Here is a 25778-nt window from a genome sequence, read left to right on the forward strand (position 1 = left end):
CTAGTGCGCTAGTTGTTTCTGACTGCATGAACCCGCAACGCACCATAATACCTAAGTAAGTGAGGTCCATTGTGGTAGAGGCCCAAACTCGGTATAGCACGACAAAGACTGCTGGTAATCGCACATAGTGTCGGAAGCGAAGATCTAAGGCCGGTAGACTGGCTGGCATCGGAGAGCAAGCCACAGCAGCAGTCGGCGTAGAGACCAGAGAACTCGTCCATGGAGGGTGCGATATGAAATACCTTTCTCTGTGCGCTGGTATGATATAAGGTGCGAACTACTTGCTGGCACGAGACACACGAGAAGAAATATTGCCTGGGATAGCAACAGTGCGGTTGTGGATGCACACGCTGCTGTCGGTGAGCCGGACGCCTCTCATGGCTACTGCTGGAAATTTTACGGACAACAGACCAGCGTGTTTGGTTGCTTCCTGGGATGTTTGCTAACACTGGCGAGAAGCGCAGGTCCATGATGGGCTCTCCGCCGTGTAAGCATGCTGTAGAGTTTTACGCCTGACGGAACGTATGTGAGTGTCTGGCTGCCGCGTGGAAGGCATGTAGCCACAGGCAAAGCAGTATAGATCAGATTCGATGATTAGAAACTAGTGCGCAGGTGGTCCGAAACTAGTTCCGTGGTGATTAGAAACTTTACGCTATCACATCTCCTGTCATTCCTTGTCAACTACTGACAAAGGTTTCTTCCACCACTAAAATTCAAATCGCCACCTCAGCAACCTCGGCTATGCAGGTTGTTCTTTTGCGAATAACAAATGGATCGTATGTGACTTTTTAACACGGTAGTATTATGACAGTATTTGCACTACTGACCATTAAAAATGCTACACCACGAAGGCAACGTGCAACAGACGCGAAATTTAACCAACAGGAAGAAGATGCTGTGATATGCAAATTATTAGCTTTTCAGAGCATTCACACAAGGTTGGCGCCGGTGGCGACACATACAACGTGCTGGCACGAGGAAAGTTTCCGATTTTTCATACACAAACAGCAGTTGACCGGTGTTGCCTGGTGAAACGTTGTTGTGATGCATCGTGTAAGGTGGAGAAATGCATACCATCGCGTTTCCGACTCTGATAAAGTAGCTTATCGCGATTGCGGTACATCGAATCGCGACATTGCTGCTCGCGTTGGTAGAGATCCGATGACTGTTAGCAGAATATGGAATCGGTGGGTTCAGGAGGGTAATACGGAACGCCGAGCTGCACCCCACCGGCCTCGTATCACTAGCAGTCGAGATGACAGACATCTTATCCGCATGGCTGTAACGGATCGTGCAGCCACTTCTCGATCCCTGAGTCAACAGATGGGGACGTTTGCAAGACAACAACCATCTGCACGAACAGTTCGACGACGTTTGCAGCAGCATGGACTATCAGCTCGGAGACCATGGCTGCGGTTACCCTCGACGCTACATCACAGACAGGAGCGCCTGCGATGGTGTTCTCAACGACGAACCTGGGTGCACGAATGGCAAAATGTCATTTTGTCGGATGAATGTAGGTTCTCTTTACAGCATCATGATGATTTAATCCGTGTTTGGCGACGTCGCGGTGAACGCACATTGGAAGCGTATATTCCTCATCGCCATACTGACGTATCATCCGGCGTGATGGTATGGGGTGCCATTGGTTACACGTCTCGGTCACCTCTTGTTCACATTGACGGCACTTTGAATAGTGGACATTACATTTCAGATGTGTTACGACCCGTGGCTCTACCCTTCATTCGATCCCTGCGAAACCCTACATTTCAGCAGGATAATGTACGACCGCATGTTGCAGATCCTGTACGGGCCTTTCTGGATACAGAAAATGTTCGATTGCTGCCCTGGCCAGACATTCTCCAGATCTCTCACCAACTGGAAACGTCTGGTCAATGGTTGGCGAGCAACTGGCTCGTCACAATATGCCAGTCACTACTCTTGAAGAACTGTGGTATCGTGTTGAAGCTGCATGGGCTGCTGTACCTGTACACGCCATCCAAGCTCTGTCTGACTCAATGCCCAGGCGTATCAAGGCCGTTATTACGGCCAGAGGTGGTTGTTCTGGGTACTGATTTCTCAGGATCTATACACCCAAATGTAATTATATGTCAGTTCTAGTATAACATATTTGTCCAGTGAAAACCCGTTTGTCATCTGCATTTCGTCTTGGTGTAGCAACTTTAATGGCCAGTAGTGTAATATTCAACAATGTCTATTGTTTTGAAAATAATTTATTATCCTGCACAATCGCAATAGTTTCAAGACGAAACTACTGGGTTTGGCCCTTAGCAGCCTTTGTCAGATCATGAGACAAACTGTGGATCGGTTCTACCGCTGAGGAAACCAAATAGTCAGTGTGGCACTGCTGTGTTCCATCAATGGTTCACTGATGCAGGGAATCTTGGATTAATATCTCAAGATGTTTTGGATGGCCCAACACGGTAAATTTGTACTGACATTGCTGTGAATGTGAGGGATCATAAATGATTTTCGAAACAAGTCTTTGATCAATCGTGGGTGTCTCCAGTACGGTTGAAATGTTATTTCCGAAATTGTTATATATCCTTCACTATGTCTGGCACTGTAGCAAAGATTCTTAAATAAAAATTAAAAATTTGAAAACTGCTATATGGTACATAGACCTGCTAGAGAGCAACTTGACGTCACCTTACCCCAGTAAAATACTAGCTATCAATAGTTTCATGCTCTAGAACTAATACAGCCCCTGCAGCTGATGACAATTTGAATTTCTTTTTCCTTTCAGTCATTGAGATGCATTTTCACACCTTAACATCTCATCACATAAAACACTGATTTGAGTAACGAAAGAGGCCAAGAGCCATTTATTTGTCAATGTATAATATTTGACTACGCATTGTAATGATGTATTTCGACGATTTACAAGGAGAAATGAATCCAGAGCCACTGACGAGCCTAAGGAACTATAGACTAATTCAACGCACATGTAAAAACATCGATATTAAAAACAGACTCGGAAGACATTTGAATATTAAAAAAACAAGCGCACAACCCATCGTCCACTGCCAGACGATATCACTTTCTTTTTATCTCCTGTATAATACGGACACACCAATACATAGGCGTCATTATTAGATTCGTAATTTGTTAAACCCTACAGATAAATACTGTCATTTTATTGCATGTGTGTCTAGCATATGAGAAAAACGCAGAGTGGTTGATGAATGGACATTTCTACGTGATTTCAAAATTTTTCAAACCAGTCAAGCTCGGTCATTGTTATTGACGTAAGTGTTAACATGTTATATGGACTTAACGTCCAAGTTCGTAATTATAGTGTCAATTACTCTTTTTTTTCCTCCTGAATCTGATGCTTAATAATAATATTTCCTTACATCAGATCATCTATCTTCTGACTGGTGTTATACATTCTTACAATAGTACTTACACTCAGATTCCTAAGTTACCTGCTGTATTTATTCCAATTTTACATTTGCGTTACTATTTTTGCCGTCTACGTTTAGCTTCAGTGACACGAAAGTTATTTTCAGATGTCATAACACATCCTAATGTCCCGTGCTATCTTGTACTTAATTTTTCTCACACATACCTGTGCTTTCTGAATCTGTGGAGACCTCCAGATTCCTTATTTTAATGGTGCACTGAATTTTCAACGTCCGTCCGTACCATCGCTCTTTTTGACTGTGAATGCTGCTTCTTTCGTACTCTCTCCCCCGTTCGTCACTCATTACTTCGTTTCCAGAGCAATAGAATTCCTTCAGTTCATGTACTACATGGTCCCCAATTTCGATGTTAAGTTGGTTGCTAATGTCTTTTCTGATGCTCCTCAATGCTTTCGCCTTCTTTGATTTACTATAAATGCATGTATAGTCTGTGGACAAAAAAAACATAAAACATTGCCAGACCTAATACTGTATGGGAAACGGTTGGCATCCAAAACACCTGGCAGTCGTCTCGCAATGGATAAACTGAGGTCTTGTTTGATTTGCAAGGGAATCTTATTCTATTCTTTATGCTGAATAATGTTGAGATAACGAAGATGTAGGTGGACAGCGGTCATGTAACCTTCCCTCCAAAGCAAACAACAAAGGAGGAATAATGTTAAGATCTGGGGTCTGTGGGGGCCAGGGAGAATACGACATTTCATCCTCAAAACCAGTCGTGGACGATGCGACCTGTGTGAGCTGGGTCCCTGAAGCCTTGAAACACGGCATCACCACAGGGGAACAAATATTGTTCCACGCGATATACCTTATCAGCCAAAATGGAATGTGACTTTGTAGAACACTCATGGAGACCAAGGAATACTCCGGTATGAGTAGCGAAATCAACTCCTGCTATGTTTAACTCTTGCGACTTAACGCGACCAGAAGATGGAGACAGTGAGCAAGAAGACTCATCTTACCAAAGAGCGTTCTTCTATTGCTCCATAGTCCAGATTTATTGGCTTCTGCATCTAGTTTGCCTGTTACGGACCTTTTCGTCACTGATTGGTGGCTTTGGAATTCCAGCTGTCCCTGCAGTTCCATGCTTGTGGACCTCCTTTCATGTTGTTTTAGTGCTAACAGAATTCACCAGTGCGACATTCTGTTCTGCGGTCAGTTTTGCAAATATCGCCCTCGTACTTCTCGTCACAATCCTCTTCTATGACTGTCAGTGGCGGTCACTCAACAAACATTTTCCTCCGTGTTGTGACTTAGCGTACGGTGTTGTTCTGCTTTCCCTATATGCGGTTTATATCTTGGATACGATGCGTTTTGAAACAGCCGCCACTTCAGGTACCTTCTTTACGGAAGCAGCGACTATACTAGCACCAACAAATTGTCCACGTTCGAATTCACTTAGCTCCTATGTCGTGCGACTAGGGCCTGCCGTCGGGTAGACCGTTCGCCGGGTGCAAGTCTTTAGATTTGACGCCACTTCGGCGACTTGTGCGTCGAACTTAGCTCCGATATAGTGCACTCGCAGCTACACATAACGCTTTTATGACTGCGACTGACACTCGCAACATATTTACGACACCGCACAGGTGGCATTTGTGGTGAAATTCAAATGGTTCAAATGGCTCTGAGCACTATGGGACTCAACTGCTGTGGTCATAAGTCCCCTATAACTTAGAACTACTTAAACCTAACTAACCGAAGAACAGCACACAACACCCAGCCATCACGAGGCAGAGAAAATCCCTGACCCAGCCGGGAATCGAACCCGGGAACCCGGGCGTGGGAAGCGAGAACGCTACCGCACGATGTGGTGAAATAAAACAGCGCAACTTGCTGGCTTGGCCAGCATCTTCATTCATATTCAAGTGTGCTTTTGTTACATACTGTCAATAATTTTGTCCAAATCCTGTACATCAGTTTGTTCGTCTCAACTTCACCGATATCACCGTGGTTTGTCGTAAACAGTTATCGCATACTTCCTGTATCAGTGGTCGTTGAACAGTGGCCCACGGGAATCAAGTGTTCGTGCGGCCCGCAGTTCTCAGCTGTATTCTGTGACAACAGGAATCAAGCAGCTAACAGACGAATCCAAATACGTCAGTTTCCGTTAATAGCTTTTTAAGAGTAGTTTTCTTGCTCAGTAACAAACAAAAATACTAACAGAGACAGTAATATTTTAATAAGTACATAATTTTAATTGGTGTTGGTGAATTCGGCCAAAGTGGTATGTAACGTGGCCACTGCAGGATTAATAGAAGCGAGAGGTGAAATATTTTGTTGTTTGCCTTCCAATTCTGACAACTCACAAGCGTGTGCAGCTATCACCGATTAGCGGCTGTGGTGAATGTGGATAACAGAGATGGTCCTCTTCAAACGTGGTACATGTTTACAGCAAGTAATACTTAATCAAGGCTATAGGCAAGTAGCGCTGTTGTAGTACAATGCAATGAGCAAAAGAAAAATGTAGTTTAAAACATTTCTTATCCTATCCCTTACTCGTATTAATTAATATAAAATCCTAATTTATCGAAGTTAGCAGTCAATAGTAAGATCGGGAGAGTAAGGTGTGGTAAAGTGACCAGGATGAGAAAAGAGACCATGCATATTTTTTGCCCTGAATAGCGCTCCTGCCTCCCGGGAAATGGTGAAATTATTTCTAATACACATCGCCAGTCCACTCAGTCAGTCTGACTGAGAAAACTCTTTCCATCTTGTTTTAGTAAACACGTTTTTGTCTTTAGTCGTCTGTTGTAAGATAAGTAATATATATTATTCTTGTTACCTCGCTTGTAAGGAGGGTAATAATTTTTTCCAAAATCAATGTTTAAACAATGTCCTTTAGCTTGCAAATGTAGCTTCTTGTTATTTACTAAAGTTTCATAGTCTCTTCTCGGGATCACTAATGATGACATGGCGTCCGCCAGGGAATAGTAGTCACATTACTCATTGGGAAAAGTGGCCTAGGCGTTCACTCCAAGAAGACCTAGTTACGCCGGGAAAACACGCATAAGACAACAGATAATGCCTATCTCTAAACCTTTTTACATGCAAAGCTATCCACCCGGCTTTCTGTCCTTTGGTCACAATTTTGAATTGAATTATTTTATTTAAAACTGTCCGTATTGTGTTATATTTGGCCCAGTACAATAAGTCGATTGTAAACGGTTTGCTGTAGCCGTTTGGTATTCTTTCAGATACTAGGGTGTGAAGACTACTAGAAAAGGTCCCTCGAAATCGGAAAAACTAACATGGGATGCTGCTGCGATGACAATGGCCTTAGTACTCGATTGGTTACGAAAAACTGGTCATTACACAAGACTTCAGAAAATGCATGTAGTTCCCATATAATATTTTCTTCTTCACTTAAAGAAATTAATGTTTTACCTTATACACCGAAGAGCCAAAGAAACTGATATACCTGCCTAATATCGTGTAGGGCCCCGCGAGCACGTCGAAGTGCTGCAACACGACGTGACATGGACTCGGCTAATGTCTGAAGTAGTGCTGAGGGAAACTGACACCACGAATCCTGCAGGGCTGTCCATAAATCCTGGAGATTTCTGAAAAGTACGTTGCAATGCATCCCAGATGTGGTCAATAATGTTCATGTGTGGAGAGTTTGGTGGCCAGCGGAAGTGTTTGAACTCAGAAGAGTATTCCTGAATCCACTCTGTAGCAATTCTGAACGTGTGGGGTATCGCATTGTCCTGCTGGAATTGCTCTAGTCCGTCGGAATGCACAATGGACATGATTGCATGCAGGTGATCAGACAGGATGCTTACTTACGTGTCACTTGTCAGAGGCATACTTGGACGCATCATGGGTCCCATATCACTCCAACTACACACGCCTCACACTATAACAGAACCTCCACCAGCTTGAACAGTCCCCTGCTGACATGCAGGGTCCATGGATTCATGAGGTTGTCTCCATAACCGTACACGGCCATCCGCTCGATACAATTTGAAACTAGACTAGTCCGACTAGGTAACATGTTTCCAGTTTTCCAGTCATCAATAGTCCAACCTCGGTGTTGACGAGCCCAGGCGAGGCGTAAAGTTTTGTGTCGTGCACTCATGAAGGGTACAAGAGTGGGCCTTCCGCTCCGAAAGCCCAAATCGATTATGTTTCGTTAAATGGTTCGCAGGCTGACACTTGTTGATGACCCAGCACTGAATTGGTTCAAATGGCTGTGAGCACTATGGGACAGCTGAGGTCCTCAGTCCCCTAGAACTTAGAACTACTTAAACCTAACTAACCTAAGGACATCACATACCTCCATGCCCGAGACAGGATTTGAACCTGCGACCGTAGCGGTCGGGCGGTTCCAGACTGAAGCGCCTACAACCGCACTGCCACACCGGCCGGCAGTACTGAATTCTGCAGCAATTTGCGAGAGGGTTGCACTTCCGTCACGTTGAGTAATTTTGTTCATTCGTCGCTGGTCCAGTTCTTGCAGGAATTTTTCCGTTCGTAGCGATGTCGGAGATTTGATGTTTTACCGGATTCCTGATATTCACGGTACACTCCTGAAATGGTCGTACGAGAAAACCCCCACTTCGTCGCTACCTCGGAGATGCTGTCTCCCATCGCTCGTGCGCCGACTTTAACACCACGTTCAGAGTCACTAAAATCTTGATAACATGCCGCTGTAGCAGCGGTAACCGATCTAACAACTGCGCCTGACACTTGTTGTTTAATATAGGCGTTGCCGACCCCTGCGCCGTATTTTGCCTATTTACGTATCTCTGTATTTGAATGCGCATGCCTATACCAATTTCTTTGGCACTTCAGTGTAACATGTAAATTGAAAATGTGTAAGTGGTGGGCTTTTATCAGTAAGCATGGGTTGGTAAAAATTGAATTTCTCTTTGAGTGACCACTTTATCCCCCCCCCCTCCCCCTCCTTTCTGTGCGGCTCGAGGAGTCGTTCGACTGTGTCAATACTGGCTCTTATTAAGGGGCTCCGGAACGCCCTATACTTGCAATGTTAAAATAACGCTTATAAATTACATCTTTCCTCACAAAGTATTTGAGGTAGGAAGTTGAACTTTTTACAGATTATTTATTGGAATATGGGCTGCAACTTAACACAGGGATTTTACAAAATTTTAGTTCAGTTATTAAAGATGATTTTTTTTCAATTGTAATGAAAATTCACAACATTTTTTTGCAATTTTTTATTTATATATTCAAAAATATACAGTTTCTTGGAAAAAGGCTGTGTTAAATTCTGCAGAAGGTACTGTGTAACATTTACTGAAAGTTTGAAACAAATATGTTTGGAAGATCCTTAGAAAACATGTAATTAGTATGAGAAAATAAAAGTTTTGGGAATCGAGCGACAAAGATTGGATTAACTTTTTAGTGCATTCCAGGTCCATAGAATGGATTACCTTCATCCTCTGCAAACTCCTCCTACAGCTTCCTCTTGTTCCTCCTCCTGTTTACTCTTGTTTGTATTTCTAGACTCTTTACAGCCCTGTCTGCAGCCCGAAGGCGTTCCTTGTCTAAAGCAAGCATCGCTCGTACCACGTTAGAATGTTATTATTTACAGTAATAACACATACCTTTGGCTTTCCAACAATTCTCCTTTTCATAAAAGCCTTCAGAGAAATTCTAATAACTTTACTTTTACTCATTATTATACTTCAACAAAACAGAGACTCAAGAAACAGAATTAATTACGAATATTTTCAAGATAACGACGGAGTAATTAAACATGAAACGATCGACACCAGCGATATATATTGAACCATCACAGGTTAGCCACAACACATACTTTATCTCACATCACTAAAATGTACCTGATGAACACGGACGTTAATAATAACACCATTTGACAGCAGTTTAACAGCGCCACAGTGGGTCACGCCCATGTAGAACACATTTCAAAAAAAATTTAAAAATCGTTGTAGTCTTCGGAATTGAATAAATTAGATATCTATTAAAATGTAATAGTCTGCAGATTCAGAAAACGTAAAAAAGTAAAAATTGAACTTTTCATGATTTTGAGCCTTTCCGGAGCCCCTTCAAGAAGTTTGACGACCACTGCCCTATATCGTCCGGGGCACGTCCACCTCACAGCCTTTTACTAGGAGCAGCATCCGGTTGCGGATCAATGAAATATGGAGGAGAGCAGTGTTCGGCACCGGCCGCTTGGGGTGGACGGGGACTCACCTTGCGAGACGTACACGTTGATGGTGTCGGGCTCGGTGTCGGGCGCGGCGCACGTGTAGTTGCCGGAGTGGGCGCGCGTCGCGTGCGACACGACGAGGCGCGAGTGCGTGCGCGGGCCCGGCTCCGTGATCACCGACACGCCGGCCACGCCGCTCTGGTCGAGCGGCCGCTCGTTGTGCCACCACAGCACCGGCCGGGGCGCCGTCTCGCTCTGCCACAGGACGCGCCACGGCGCCCAATTACCGTGCGGCATAACCAAATAAGTCTACATCTACACGTGTACTCCGCAAGCTACTGTGCTGTGAGTCACTTAGTGGGTTGGGGTTGGGTTGTTTTGGGGAAGGAGACCAGACAGCGACGTCATCGGTCTCATCGGATTAGGGAAGGACGGCGAAGAACATCGGCCGTGCCCTTTCAAAGGAATCATCTCGGCATTTTGCCTGGAGCGATTTAGGGAAATCACGGAAAACCTAAATCAGGATGACCGGACGCGGGATTGAACCGTCGTCCTCCCGAATGCGAGTCCAGTGTCTAACCACTGCGCACAGCTCGCTCGGTGCGTCACTTCGTGATGAGCAAGGAACGGGTGGAAGGAGTGGGGATGCGTCGGTGGGAGGGAGGAAGGGGGAGGGGGATAAGTGGGTATTCTTAGCATCAAGAATAGCAAAATTTTATCTTATTCCATTTGTTAACCCTCTAACTGCTCTGGACGTGTCAACGCGCGCGCCTTTGTACCTGTCCCTGTGTGCTCTGAATGTATTTACGCGCGCCACCACAATTTTCACAGTACCAGGTAAAAGGATTGGTACCGAGCGGGGTGGCGCAGTGGTTAGACACTGGACTCGCATTCGGGAGGACGACGGTTCAATCCCGCGTCCGGCCATCCTGATTTAGGTTTTCCGTGATTTCCCTAAATCTCTCCAGGCAAATGCCGGGATGGTTCCTCTGAAAGGGCACGGCCGACTTCCTTCCCCATCCTTCCCTAATCTGATGAGACCGATGACCACGCTGTCTGGTCTCCTTCCCCAAACCAACCAACCTAAAAGGATTGGTGGCGCGCGTGAACACGTTCAGAGCACACAGGGACAGGTACAAAGGCACGCGCGTGAGCACCGCCAGAGCAGTTAAAGGGTCAAGTGACCAAGTGTTCCCTTAAGCACTTTTACGTTATTGCCATAATTAGGGCTGTTGCGTATCGTATGTATTCGTTAAGGAATATTTCATGAGACACAGAGTACCGTTTAGTTTTCCGCCTCAAACGTTTTGTCACTATCATGTTTTGTTCCCGCGCAAAGTTCGTTTTGAGTAATCTGTTGTCAGTAGAAAACCAGTAACACCAGAATATGTTGGACTCGTAGTAAAATAAACGTTTCATCATCGCCTGTCTCCCTTCCCGCATGCCTTTTGCAGAATCGATAGTTTCGTATTTCTGCAATTTCTCACTCTCACCAATGTCGCTAGATACGCGGAATACCGAATTGTCAGTTGCCATGTTGTCTTTCCTGCGCGTAATTCCTACCCGCTTCAGTCACAGTCTGCAATATTTGTAGTTCTCCAATTCCTTACTCCAAGATACGTTTTAGGGCATGTCATAGACCGCATGTGGCAACTGTACATATCCAAGATAAGCGGCCCCGCACGGGGCAGCCGCGACGGTTCGTGCCGCCCGCCCCGTCAGAGGTTCGAGTCATCCCTTGGGCAGTTAGATTAAGTAGTGTGTAAGCCTAGGGACCGATCCGATGAACTCAGCAGTTTGGTCCCATGGGAACTTACCACAAATTTCCAAATTTTTTACTGACAATTTTAAAGCCTGCGAAGTAGTTCTAGGCGCCTGCTGGCAGGCGTCTGGAATTGGACGGGAGTCAATGGACTGTCTGCATGCAGGTGCCTAGGACTGCTTCACTGGTTGTCTCTGTAGAGGGATACTTTTGAACTTCACAACGAAGATTGTCTCCGAATTGCAGAGGCGTAGGTGGCCGTTTTACTAACACATGTGTCAATGACGCACCCTTCTGTCATCATGTCACATAAGGGCAGGAAACAAGACGTCTTATAATGCTGAAGCACCTTTCGCTACACAGGATCACATTCAAATTTCGACGAATAGGTTTGTACGGTCTCTAATGCTTCCAGCCTGTACACGAGAGCAAAAATTGTGGTCGTTCTGCACTCCAAAGAGGTGAGACCACGTTCAGTAGGGATGCAGCCCCCCCCATGTCGTTAGAAAATGGTTTAAACGTCTAGGGGTTGCGACAGTCTCATAGGTTGTCAAGAACGTCGTCCTGGTGTTCACCACAGTGCGAACTGTCATTTTCTGCCGCAAAGTGCCGTGAGAATTAACGCCCCAAGCGTGGGCGCGGTTCATTGACGCCCTTGATGCCACTTCGTCACAGTGTGTCTGAAATATTTCCTCGGCTACCGTTAAGAAAACCGCGTGATATCTATGCTGGGCGTCGCGATTCAACCTACATTGTAGAGGCATTGTAGAGGCTTGCTGTCCATGGAAGTACATCAGCATAACGCAGTTCATAGAGAAAAGTGCCTGGACGAGCTTTGTCCTTTTGAAAGCTACCACCGTGCTGCGGTCGCATTACCGGTAAACACATGAGGACGTCCCGTTGTGCCACTAGAATTCCCTAATTAACAACTAGCTGTGGCCTGAAGTCATTTCTGATTGTTCCCGTCTCCATGACGCTTGGAGTAACACAGCTGTTTCTCTCCAGAACATTGGAACGATAAGACCTCTCCCCGATGGCGCTGGATGGCGCTGGTGTAACACCTCAGGTATAGAACCCATAATAACCACCCTTAGTGTTGCAAAAGAAATAGCAAAATTAGTTATCCCGACAGTGACGGCAGCTACTGGCAACAAAATTTATACTCTTCTCACTTTCTGTAACAGGACTGTTATGTAAATACTAATGCTTGTCATAAAGAAAGTACTGAATGAAAGAATACCATACGATTCAAAAGAGAAACTGTAAAGAAAGAATTAATAAATCGACCAAAGATAACATTTATCATAGAAGAGAGTTGTTCCCGCATCGAGCTGTAAGATCGCTGTGACTACAATGTAACTTGGCAAAGGAGATGTTAACGTCACTTCTCTCTTGTACTCGGGCAACAGTAGTACGCAGATTAAGCGCTGCTAGATTGTTTTATAACTGATTTGAAGTTTAAAATTTTACGATATAGCCTGGAAATATTAGTCAGAAGTCGGACAAAAGTAGGATCATCTTTACTGTAAGACAAATAACGGGATTTTGATGTCTGTGACAGAAAAGTGAATCGTGTGATTACTGATTTGTGATGGCACTTAGCCTTCGTGATACTCAATAGCCACGAACATCAAAGGACACAGAAAGAGACTGATCGCCGACATAAACTCGATTAAAGACTTGAGTAGGCTACAACTAAACGCAATCACGAAGAAATTACATTTTCGCTGTGTTGTCAGAAATTAACGTCAAGGTCAGAATTACTGATGTTAACATATGTAATTCCTTGAGTGACATATCGGTGTGCTCGTTCAGGACGTATAATAATTACGAAAGACAATAAATCTTAAGTCAACTTTAATTCTTCGTGTCGCCTACATCATTTAATGGACATTTAAATTGTGGAACTGACTGAGTCTTTGATAACGTAAAAGTGCCAAGAGAATTAGTGATAATTTATATGTGAACAGCAATAACTTTACACCAAAATTACGATGCATTCTGAACATTGCTCTAGGGTATGTTATCTCTGGAATTACGTCGTGCAGTTGTTGAATCGCGACGTAGCGACGCGTTGACGACAGAATAATAATTAACAATTTAATATCCTCACAAAAATCATAATGTGCCTTGGCTTGGGTAATGGAGTGATGATTCAAGACACTATTTTTTAACGTTTGAATAACGAGTCTGAAACCGGGCATAAGAACTATAACACAGCTCTACAAAATAAAATTTTTTTTCGTTGCCAGGGAAGTTTGAACGAAAATGGGATATTGTTATGATACTCATTCCGAGTATATTTGTACTTTTTCCAAATTGGCTCTGGTTTTTGAGATATAGGTTATTTGTGGAAATGAGAGTTTCATGTGGATAATATCGACTGCAGGGTCCATATATGGTGTAATGTATTTGCTACCTGTTTTTTAATTAGTGATATTGTACTATCTTTATCAAACAATTGTGCTCAGGGAGTGCATCTGTGTGGTTGAGGATTACATCATGCAAACATCACACTGTCAACATGTGTTCAGTCCTGTTGTGCGGTGCGTGTGTTGGAGATATTGAGGGTTGTGCAGATTTGAATTCGGCGGTACTCGACATTCATTTGTTGGCCGAGGTAATCCCCGCAACAGCCGATAGGTAGCGTTCAGTGTAAACAAGAAAAATAGCGATGGTCGAAAGTCACACACATGTGCAGTGCAGCTTCAAGGAGATAGAACCTTTTCATCGTGACGTAGCGAATAAGAGGTGAGTATTCATTTCACACAAAACAATTAATGATGTTTGTTGGATGTGATTGACATGCAAGTACAAGAAAGTTCTGCATAATATGTAGTATTTGTGCAATTTTGTTTTAGAAAAAACATGAGTTCTTCACGCTGTCTTTGCGTGAACCATCCAGATGAGTTCTGCTACATTTGTGGTGAATACGATCTTCAAAAGAACAGGAAGAATATCACTCCTTTTGTGAAGGAAGCGTATCTGCCATATTTCGGAATTAAACTTGGAGATCAAGACAAGGCGTGGGCACCCCACAAAGTTTGTAAATGCTGTGTGGAGTGCTTACGGCAGTGGACAAAACGAAAAAGGAAAAGCTTAAACTTCGGAGTGCCTATGGTATGGCGAGAGCAGAAGAACCATACAGATGATTGCTATTTTTGCATTGTTAATGTGAAAGGTTTTAATAGGTTCAAAAAACGAAAGTGGGAATATCCCGATTTGGAGTCAGCAAGAAGACCGGTGGTGCACAGCAACGATGTTCCTGTACCAACCTTCACAACATTACCCACGCTAACATCATCAGATGACGAGGTGCACGGCGAGGAATGTACAAGTAGTGGTTCGGAATACGAAGGACGTGAGACACAACCCCAGCAGTTCGACCAGAAGGAGCTCAGTGACTTGATACGAGAACTCAATCTTTCAAAGCAAGCATCAGAACTCTTAGCATCCAGGCTTAAGGAAAAGAACTGTCTTCATCCAAGTGTTAAAATAACAGCTTACCGGACGAGAGAAGAAAACCTTCTTCCATACTTCAACCAAGAAGAGGTTATAGTGTATTGCAGCAATATACCTGGACTTTTACTTGAATTGGGGCTGCCGGAATATAGACCAGAGGACTGGCGTCTCTTCATAGACAGTTCCACTAGAAGTTTAAAATGTGTTCTCCTACACAATGGCAATCGTTACGCATCTATTCCAATTGCCCACTCAACAAAACTTTGTGAAGCATTTGCTAACATCAAGATGGTTCTGCAGAAAATTCAGTATATGCAGCACCAGTGGTTGATTTGTGTTGATTTGAAAATGGTGAACTTCTTGCTTGGACAACAAAGTGGATACACAAAGCACCCATGTTTTATCTGCATGTGGGATAGTAGGGCAAAGCACGAACATTGGAAGCAGAAAACATGGCCTCCAAGGGAACATATGGCTGTTGGTGAAGCAAACATCATTAATGAACCTCTGGTTAGTAGGGACAAGATTGTTCTTCCACCATTACATATTAAGTTAGGACTAATGAAGCAATTCACCAAAGCTTTAGACAGAAATGGTAATTGCTTCACATACATCTGCAATACGTTCCCTGGACTCAGTAGTGAAAAACTTAAGGCAGGAATATTTGATGGTCCTCAAATTCGCAGGCTCATCAACGATACCAATTTTACAAGTGTCATGACTGTCACTGAAGCATCGGCCTGGAACAGTTTTGTCGCTGTTGTAAAATGTTTTTTGGGCAATCATAAAGCTCCCAATTACGAGGAACTGGTCAAAAACATGCTCACTAACTTTCAAAACTTAGGAGCTACCATGAGCATAAAATTGCACTTCCTTCACAGCCACTTGGATCGATTTCCTCGTAATCTAGGTGATTTCAGTGAGGAACAAGGAGAGCGGTTCCATCAAGATATGAAAGGAATAGAGGAAAGATATAAAGGAAGATGGGACGGGCATATGATGACAGATTATTGCTGGAATCTGCAACGTGACTGTTCTGAAGAGACCTATAAAAGGAAAGTGTGCAGGAAGCGGTTCGTCATGGACGGAAAATGATATACTTATAGAGAAACTTTTCAATTATGTTTTATACGTGGACAAATGCCTATCAGGTTTTCATAGAAGCTATTTATAAAGATTATTTTCTTTTTTCATTGTAGTTTGTAGCGCTCGAGTTCAGTATTAGCAATTTTTTCTAATTTTTTGAATAAATCATGCATTATCTCAAAAACTAGAGCCAAACTGCATAAATGGTTGCTATATTCGTCCTCAGCACCACTAACCCATCCTAAAGCCACTCAAATATCCTTGGCAAGAAAATGAGTGTTGACCAGTGTAATCAGCGAGATCGCGTAAACTGAAGGGTCTGTCGCGAACACGCAAGGGACTTTTGGTTATTTCAGGTCAATGGAGGCATCGCGTTATTGAGTGGTGCAGAAGATCGACAGACAACGTACAATTGCTTTCATTACAAGCAAGGGCGGCGCACACACTCCGGCGTGCTGCTCCATCGAGACAGTGATATCATGTTCGAGATACAGCATCTGAAAATAATCAAACCATGCGAGGAGTTTTTTTTTTGTTTTTTTTTTTAATGGTTACAGATTGGCGTTTTCGTGATCGACGGACGCCGTTCCGCGTCATCTCGACTGGGACACCCATCACCATCGAGCCGAGAGAGAACAGCGCCACACTAGGCAGAATTGGGGGAAATTAGGTGTGAAGGCGAAGTAATTAAGCCAACTTACACGTCATATGAACGTCTGTGCTCTTGCCTGTTTTTCGTCCACATCTTGCTGTCTGAAGCGCCTTCGAGGGCTCCAAACTTCTGCACCATTACAGAAAAAGTTTGTAAGCAGCTTTGAGCCAGATTTCAAACTTCTGCGCCGCAGAGTTTCGAATACGAGAATCTTTATGATTGCAGAGAGTGTCCGGATACTTTTGATCACGTAGATAGTGTACGTGATTTTTTTTTTCACGTTAGGAATTGAAAACGCATGAAGTCAAGATCGTACATAAAATCTTCTTCATTTGGATTGATTACAAATTTCTGCTAACAACCTAGGCATCTTCAGATCACAAAACATTCTTGATTAGTGTTGCTGCCATTACGGCTTCACACATCGTTAGTAAACGTCCGTAAATAATTAAAAACAGCGTTACGTGACGAATAGCTGTTCTTCACTGTTCTAGATGACCATCATCGGCGAGTATGGCGGTAATAGGGGAGAGGTCTTATCGTTCCAATGTTCTGGAGAGAAACAGCTGTGTTACTCCAAGCGTCATGGAGACGGGAACAATCAGAAATGACTTCAGGCCACAGCTAGTTGTTAATTAGGGAATTCTAGTGGCACAACGAGACGTCCTCATGTGTTTACCGGTAATGCGACCGCAGCACGGTGGTAGCTTTCAAAAGGACAAAGCTCGTCCAGGCACTTTTCTCTATGAACTGCGTTATGCTGATGTACTTCCATGGACAGCAAGCTTTCCAAATCTGTCCCTGATAGTTCATGTGGGAACAGTTCGCATTTTAACTGCATCCCAGTTTCAGTAACCAGGATGTCAAGGACCAATTACAGCAGGTATGGGCTAGCTTGACTCAGCAGAAATACAACGGCTCTATATATCCTTCCCAACCAAATCATGCATATATCTCGGCCAGAGGGGGTGCAACATTAAATTAATAAGTGGGCTCATACTGCTAAGTTCTTTGTAAATGTGACCTGATTTTCTCATTTACACAGTCTCTTTTATTGCTGAGCTATAGTGTAAGTGGGCAACGGCCTTGCCGCAGTGGATACACCGGTTCCCGTTAGATCACCGAAGTTAAGCGCTGTCGGGTGTGGCTGGCACTTGGATGGGTAACCATCCGGGCCGCCATGCGCTGTTGCCATTTTTCGGGGTTGCACTCAGCCTCGTGATGCCAATGGAGGAGCTACTCGACCGAACAGTAGCGGCTCCAGTCACAGAAAAACATCGTTAACGACCGGGAGAGCGGTATGCTGACCACACGCTCCTCCTATACGCATCCTCAGCTGAGGATGACACGGTGGTCGGATGGTCCCGATGGGCCACTTGTGGCCTGAAGACGGAGTGCTTTTATAGTATAAGTACAAATGAATAAATGGGTGAACAGGTGAACCGATGAACGGTAAACAACAACGGTAAATGGTGTGCAGCATACTCAAGGTCATTACCCTCATGTGATGCTACCAAGTTCAGCGTCATTGATGGCATCACAACAAAAATGCCCTCACTGGACCTTGAAGCCAGGACCTCTCGATCCAAATCCTGGGTAAATACTAAGTGGTAAACAGTGCCTGTTACCTATTACCCATTTACTGTGCCCCATTTACCATTACCCATTTACATTTACTTATTAACCATTATTGGTTTAACTTTTTCCATTTATCCATTACTTGTTACCCATTACTGGGAACCCGTTACCTGTTATCTGTTAACTTGTTACCTATTTATCCATTACTCATTAACTAATTACCCAAGAGCTTTTGGCCAATTACCTGTTGCGTGTTACCCATTTACCATTTACTGTTGACAGTCTACTCTTCAGTTATTCGCTCGCTAACCCATTTACCAATTACCCGTTTGTACTTGCAGAGTGTTGTGCAAAGATATGGAAAAATCATGTTTTTTTTGTGTTGCTGACATGTTTTTGCAGGTGTTTTTTCATGGGAAGAGCATTGAGGCACTTGCTAAACGTCGTATCACAATTCAGATGTGGAAAATAATTCAGTCGAGGGCCTGTTGTCCCTTACTCCAAGCATGGTTCACTATGTAAAGTATAGAAATTTACGACTGATGTATAAAAAACAAGAGCTTAAAGCAACAGTTGAATTAGTTTATCATATCTAAGTTTTCGAGAATAGTAGCTGAAGTAAACCACCTACTTTTAATTCGTTAATTACGTTGCCTGAGTGAACATTCGGTTTTAACTATTTATGGAGAATATTTTTTATAGTCACTGTGATGACAAATGGAATTCATCACAGAACATATATGTTCTCAAGCATCAATCTGTTTCGCCATCAGGCTTGCATAATGGATAGACTCTAAACATGAAATTGTGCTTCAACAAGAGAAATTACTATTAATTCTCAAAATCCAATGTAATTAACTCGGGTCTGCTGTTCTCAAGACCTATCTGAAACAAAATCGTGTTATCAAAATTCAGCGACACGATGCGTGTTTCTGTGCTTAATCCTTGTTTAAAATTTATTATCGTAAATTGCAGACAAAGTGGTTTGAAATTTATTTAAGTTTGATGTAGCTTTACCTGTGTTTCTACAGCTCCTCTTTCCGCTTCTGAGTTTGATATGGGTATCCTTTCTTTTGCTTTTAAACATACCCCTAATTCAGATCAAGATGGTCGTGGAAAGACTGCAGTAAAACTGCATACTCTTGAAATAAAATATACTGCATGTGAGAAAAATAAGTGTGTGTGTGTGTGTGTGTGTGTGTGTGTGTATGTGTGGAGGGTGGAAGGGCGTGCATGTGCCTGTGTGTGTTTACAAAGGTTATTATGTAAATACCACTGTGCAAAATTACTGTAAATACTTTTGAACATGACAGGCCGTACAAATAATATGCTGCTCTGTGACTGGCCCTCATAACGACCGAGAGAGCGGTGTGCTGACCACACGCCCCTCCTATCCGCATCCTCCAAATGAGGATGACACGGCGGTCGGATGGTCCCGATGGGCCACTTGTAGCCTGAAGACGGAGTGAGTGCCTGTGACTGGCCCGAAAAATATTTCCTGCCAGTGCCATCACGGTTTTTGTTTTTAATTTAGCACCAACTACCATCTTTAATTTTTAAATTTATCACCATCTGCCGTCTGTAATTGTTTTGACTCCTTCCATCTTTAGTTTTGAAATTTCCTATCATCTGTAATTTTTAAATTTATCCTACTATCTTTAATTTTTTGAATATCCCACCATCTGCAGTCTTGGATTTTTTTAAATTTTCTGCCAACAATGTCTTGGTGACATCAATGTGTTCAATGTCACAGATGGCATCCTCTCTTGCGCCAGGCGCATGGTAAGTGGCCCAGAATACCTATAGATTTCCTACTCACATCCTCTTAGCACATGAAGTGTCAGTTCGTTTGCTCCTAACCTCCTGGGTGCTTCACTTTTTTTTGTCAGGTAGTCTATTTAAACGGCGTGACTGCTACTAATCTTGTATTGGGTATTACATTGTAGTTTGTCATTGTTATGAGATTTATTTTGTACTTATCTACATCAGACCCAAAGCAAATTTTATGTAAGTCTTTCGGCATTTCCAGATGATCGTCCAGGGAATATCCTTTCTCGTAGTCCATAGCACTGTGAGTGAAAAATCTCATAGATGAAAGATTCCTTCCTAGATTTCTTGGCTAGCGCAAGGGCTAAGTGAATCGTAACAGATAAGTATAGCTGTTGAATATTTTCTTGTTTATGCATAGTAAGATGTTTGTATATTTGTTTCCGCCCCATGTTTGTAGGGATTTGTCATGGTTCACGTGGGTGATCAAATTATCTTCGAGTAGGCGCCTTTATTTTTCACCATAACCTTCGTCTATTGAATTATATAAGCTTTTATACACAACATAACGCTGTCTACATCATCATTCCTATTAGAATCCACTGTTTCCACTTGATGAATTCTTAAAGTTTACTGAGTTTAGTGTCAAGAATTAAAATTCGAAGAGAGAGGTAAATAACGGAAAAACCGGAGACAATGTTAACCTTAGCTGTAAGGAAACTACAAAACACCGTAATGACATAACATACGTGACAATAAATCACATACTGATGATAAGTTAATCCTCTGTAAGGAAGACACAACAGATCCAAGAATTTTTGAGAACATAAGGTCAGGAATTCAAAAAACTGTTGTCATAGAATGCCTGTTCTCAAGGCGAAAGTCCAAACCAATTCGGTAATTAATGTTCATAAGGAGCTACTACGACAAAAACTCTTTTCGTCTCATGGGTATTCACAAAATTGTATGATCAGAACAACCAATTTTGTTGAAAACTGTTAAAATATGACATTGTTGCAGTACACTGTCGATTGTAACAGCGACCAACACAATCAAACAAATTATTTGTTCTAGTCGTAATTTTTATTATGCCTACTGGCTACAGGTTTTGGTGCCAAGCACCACCACCAGGCCATTCCTCAGCTCTCTTCCCGAGCAGGTGTATCACACACTCGCACTCATATTTGGAAAGGGAACACTATGATCGAGCGTCAGGGATAGCCTGACGATGGTACTTGGTACCAAACTTGCGGTCGGTACACAAAATAGAATTTGTGACAGTAGGCTACAGCAAATAATTTTAGCTGTTAACATGTTTACTTAATTTCTTTTACGAAACAGAATTTTGAACTATAAAAGTCAACCTAAAGAACACTGCGTCAACGTACATTTTCGATTATGCAGACGAGAGAGATGGTGCTGCCCTCGCCGATGTGGTATTCCCCGTTGCCCAGGATGAACGCTGTTGGCACCGTCACGTGCAGGTTGAAGTAGTGCGACATCAGGCCGTTGTCCGTCGCCACCTGGAAAACAAACAAATCAAAACTGCGTCTCCAAAGCTAAAGTAAAATATATTTGTCTTTACAGGCAACAAATAATCCTGTTTCTCAACTAAGGCTCACTGTAATTAGTTACAATTGTAAACTGATTATCAGATTCCTTTTCTGTGTAATCTCCACCATATGTATGCACAAAATGTCAGTGACCATAACTTCTAACCCGTCAATAAGGACTCCCATAGCTTAGTGTCTCTGTTTCTCTACACCTGTAAACTTTCTCTGTACCGTCAGCTTTGCACACGTACATCGACATCCTCACATGCATGGGATACAGTGTGATGACGACAAGCCCCATCCAAAACTGATCTGTCTATTGCCTAGAAGTACAAAATACCAACCAATCTGATGTGTGAACAAAGCCCTGCATCATTATCGACACTCATAATGGCTTACGCCAGCCCCATTCTCGCCTATACAAATGAGTGTTGCCTACATGTCCGTTCTTTCCAAAATTTTAATGTTTCTTCCAAATATTTAAATGGAAAACTCTCTGACGTAAACTTTTACTCTCCCAGCCAGTGACTAGTTATCAGCTCACTACATTTATTCTTATCGCATGAACGGTGAATTAGAAACCATAATTACAGATCTCCTTATACACTGAAGCACTAAAGAAGCTGGTATAGGCATGAGTATTCAAATACAGAGACATTTAATCAGGCAGAAGACGTCGCTGCGGTCGGCAACGTCTACATAAGACAAGTGCCTGGTGCAGTTGTTAGATCGGTTACTGCTGCTACAGTGGCAGGTTATCAAGATTTAAGTGAGTTTGAACGTGGTATTATACCCGGCGTACGAGCGATAGGATACAGCATCTCCGAGATAGCGATGAAGTGGGGATTTTTCCTTTCGACTATTTCACGAGTGTACCGTGCATACGAGTATGAGGAATCCGGTAAAACATCAAATCTCCGACATCGCTGCGGCCGGAAAAGATCCTACAAGCACGGGACCAACGGCGACTGAAGAGAGTCGTTCAACGTGACAGAGGTGCAATCCTTCTACCCCTCCGCAAACTGTTGCAGATTTCAGTGCTAGGCACGCAACAAGTGTCAGCGTGCGAACGAGTCAATGAAACATCACCGATATAGGCTTTCGGAGCCGATGGCCCACTCGAGTATCCTTGATGACTGCACGACACGAAGCTTTCTGCCTCGCCTGGGCGCCTCAACAACGATATTGGACTGTTGTTGACTGGAAACATGTTGTCTGATTGAGCTAGTCTCATTTCAAATAGTGTCGAGTGAATGGACGTGTTTGGATATGTAGACAACCTTATGAGTCCATGGACGGTGCATGTCATCAGGGGATAGTTCAAGCTGGTGGAGGCTTTGTAATGGTGTGGGGCGTGTGCGGTTGGAGTGATATGGGACTCCTGATACGTCCCGATACGATTCTGACAGGTGACACGTACGTAAACATCCTGTCTGATTATCTGCATCCATTCACATCCACTGTGCATTCCGAAAGACCTGGGCAATTCCAGCAGGAGTCTATGAAGTGATGGATCAATTTTGTCATTGTTGATTCGACGTGTTAGCTCTCCCATCGATGAAATCCATTTTAACCATAACCGCACACAAAATTACGTTGTACAGATTTAAAAATTGAGTGTTTAATGCGACATATTTCCAGAAAAAAGAATGTTTTGCGAGGTTACTGTACACAATGAGAATGAAAAATGGTATAATTTGGTCTGAGAAAAATAAAATTGGGTTTATTTATATAGCATCACAATATGCGACATTTTAATTATTGCCTTTATATAATTACATTTTGATAAAAAAGGTTAGTATGTATAAACGTTTGTCCTGATTGAAGACAGTCTAAAAGCGCTAATGTGATCATGTTAAATAAATGGAATAAAAATGTTAATGTACCTTGTTCCAGCCCATTCTCGCCTATACAAATAATTGTTGCCTTCATGTGCGTTCTTCCCAAACCTTGACATTTGTTCCAAATATTTGAATGGAAAACTGTCTTCCTAGATGCATTGCTCAAGCCCACTGTGTTTATTTATATTGCATCGCAGTTCGACATTATAATTATTGTCTTTATATAATTACATAAAAAAGATTATTATTTATAAACCCTTCTAGACAGCGAATTCCCTTTGTACAATATTACAGCCACACAATAACATTGAAATAATCAACTTTAAGGACAAAGCACCTAACAAACATTTGCCTAGCCTTTTAATGAAACTAATAATTTTTACGATTTTTGTAAACTTTAAAACATAGTTTTTAAGCCCATTTCTTCATATTATGTTACTGTTAAGTACATTTGAATGAGTATTTAGTTATTTCTTTTGTGTTATTTTAATAATCTACAACACGTGAAAATATCACAGAGTATTCTCCAACTTGAATTACTCGCGTATTGTCGCAATGCAGTATTTAATTACCGTTGGTATTGCTAAAACTGAAAATATAATAAACGTGAATTTAATAATCTATAATGACTGAGAATATCACTGAGTACTCTCCAGTTTGAATTACTCGCGTTTTTTCGCCCCACAATATACAAGTATGATTGGTATTGAAAAAAATTTTAAATGCATTATATTCTTTATAACGTTCACCTCTGTAGTGATGGCTTAATGAGTCCCTGTCAGTTACGAGTAATAATATTATTAACGTATGTTAGAATGTGGCAAATAATTATTGAACTATAGATATAGTTACGTTATTTTCCGAATATAATTATTTAATTTTAGGTATTTTAAAATCTGTACTGACTTGCTTCATTGTACTTCTTGTGTATGCTAGCCACAGGAGCTAACAGACAACATAAGAACAAAGAGTTCATGTGACATGCGTCATTATGGAGATACCTTGAGTGTTATTACGGTGACCATACTCTACATCACTGGACAGCTATCTAGAGCTGTCACTCTTTTTTACAGACCAATCTTGGGCAGTATCGAGTACACATAAATAAATAAATCGTTCCATAGAATATGTGGACATTATTTACCTTTAAATCCTCAAGATCCCAAGACCTGAAGAAGGCAAAAAATCTGCAAAAAACAGTATTACTTGAAGCGACTCGCTAAAATCCTTGAACATTTTAGTGGATAAATGGCCGATAATTCTTCAGTTTAGCGCAAAATTACCATTGTAGGAACTTCAAAATAATTTTGTTGCATTAGCTGTCGGGTATGGCCGATCTGTGTCTGTGTCCGAAAGGACAACGGTGCACAATGTTTGAAATCCAGTGAGTACACTGCACCTTAGTACATTCTCTTCTAATCTTTATTAAAAAATAGAAGTACAAGTTTTTCTACTTATACTTACATGAGTGCATGATTATTTCCATCTATCTGCAACGCTCCGAGATTTCTGTACTCATAGAAGGGATATTCTTTCGAGATCGAAGAAATTTAATCTCTTTCTAACTGGTATTCAGAGAAAGTATGCATGCTTTTAGTTTCCAAACAAATATGTGAAAATTGATAGCGGTTTTTGGCTTAGTATGGTGGTGTGGGTCGTGCGGCATGCATCTAGAAAAACAAAACAGTAGATGCCAGCACACAGGTGCCAGACCTCTGCCAGCCAACCAAGCAGACACCTTCTTAAATCTCTCTCTTTCCAAGCATTTATCCTGACCTGCGGGCTCTGGTTTGTAAATACTGGTTTGGCTTGGTTAACTTCGAAGGAGTGGCCAGATGTCCTTCCTGTCGCCACCCCATATCCTCCGGGGACGGAGATAATGTACCCCAACTGTCTGCTTAAGTCATGAAATAGTGCGAATGTGTTTCAAATGTCCGAAAGTCGTTTAACTGAAGCGGGACATGGGGACCAGCCCGGTATTCACCTAAGGGATGTGGAAAACCGCCTAAAAACCACATCCAGGCTGGACGGCACACCGGACCTCCTCATTAATCCGCCGGGCGGATTCGATCCGGGGCCGGCGCGCCTACCCAAGCCCAGGAAGCAGCGCTTTTTTTTCTAACCCATTATCCCACCCTTCTTGTCAATTTTACATTTACAGCTGGAAGAGAGAAAGTGACAAAATGAAGCTACAATGGAGGGGACTCAAGCTCAGGGAAGAAACAGGGATCATAGGGGAACTTAACCAACACCCTGAAGGTTAAACACAAGAAAAAGCATATTCGCGAAAAGCGTTCGGTATCGTGGCAACCGCCGCCATTTCCAATGTGCGGTTGTCAGATAATGGTGAAAAACGCGGGGATCTGGGTCATTCCCGCCTTCAACGACATAGTGAACATAGTAACCCAAGAGCCAGACGATCGTGTTCGGTTTCGTCTGAGGAAGAAAGGATATATCTGGATGTAGGAAAATGTCGTCTGGGAAAGCGATTTCAG

General features: G+C 42.7%; 1 protein-coding gene and 1 pseudogene across 1 annotated transcript in view; one reads left to right on the plus strand and one right to left on the minus strand.

Annotated features, from left to right (window-relative positions):
• LOC126088433 (neurotrimin-like) overlaps window positions 1–25778 on the minus strand; it is a 124404-nt gene that overhangs the window by 12870 nt on the left and 85756 nt on the right. Inside the window, exons 6-7 of the mRNA XM_049906575.1 lie at window positions 21278–21412; window positions 9627–9837 (exon numbers count right to left, since the gene is read on the minus strand). Of these exons, the coding sequence (XP_049762532.1) occupies window positions 9627–9837; window positions 21278–21412 (346 nt within the window). The remainder of the gene's footprint in view (window positions 1–9626; window positions 9838–21277; window positions 21413–25778) is intronic.
• Window positions 17621–17738, plus strand: LOC126089574 (5S ribosomal RNA; annotated as a pseudogene).

This window comes from Schistocerca cancellata, chromosome 6 (assembly GCF_023864275.1).
Source record: "Schistocerca cancellata isolate TAMUIC-IGC-003103 chromosome 6, iqSchCanc2.1, whole genome shotgun sequence".
Lineage (NCBI taxonomy): Eukaryota > Metazoa > Arthropoda > Insecta > Orthoptera > Acrididae > Schistocerca > Schistocerca cancellata.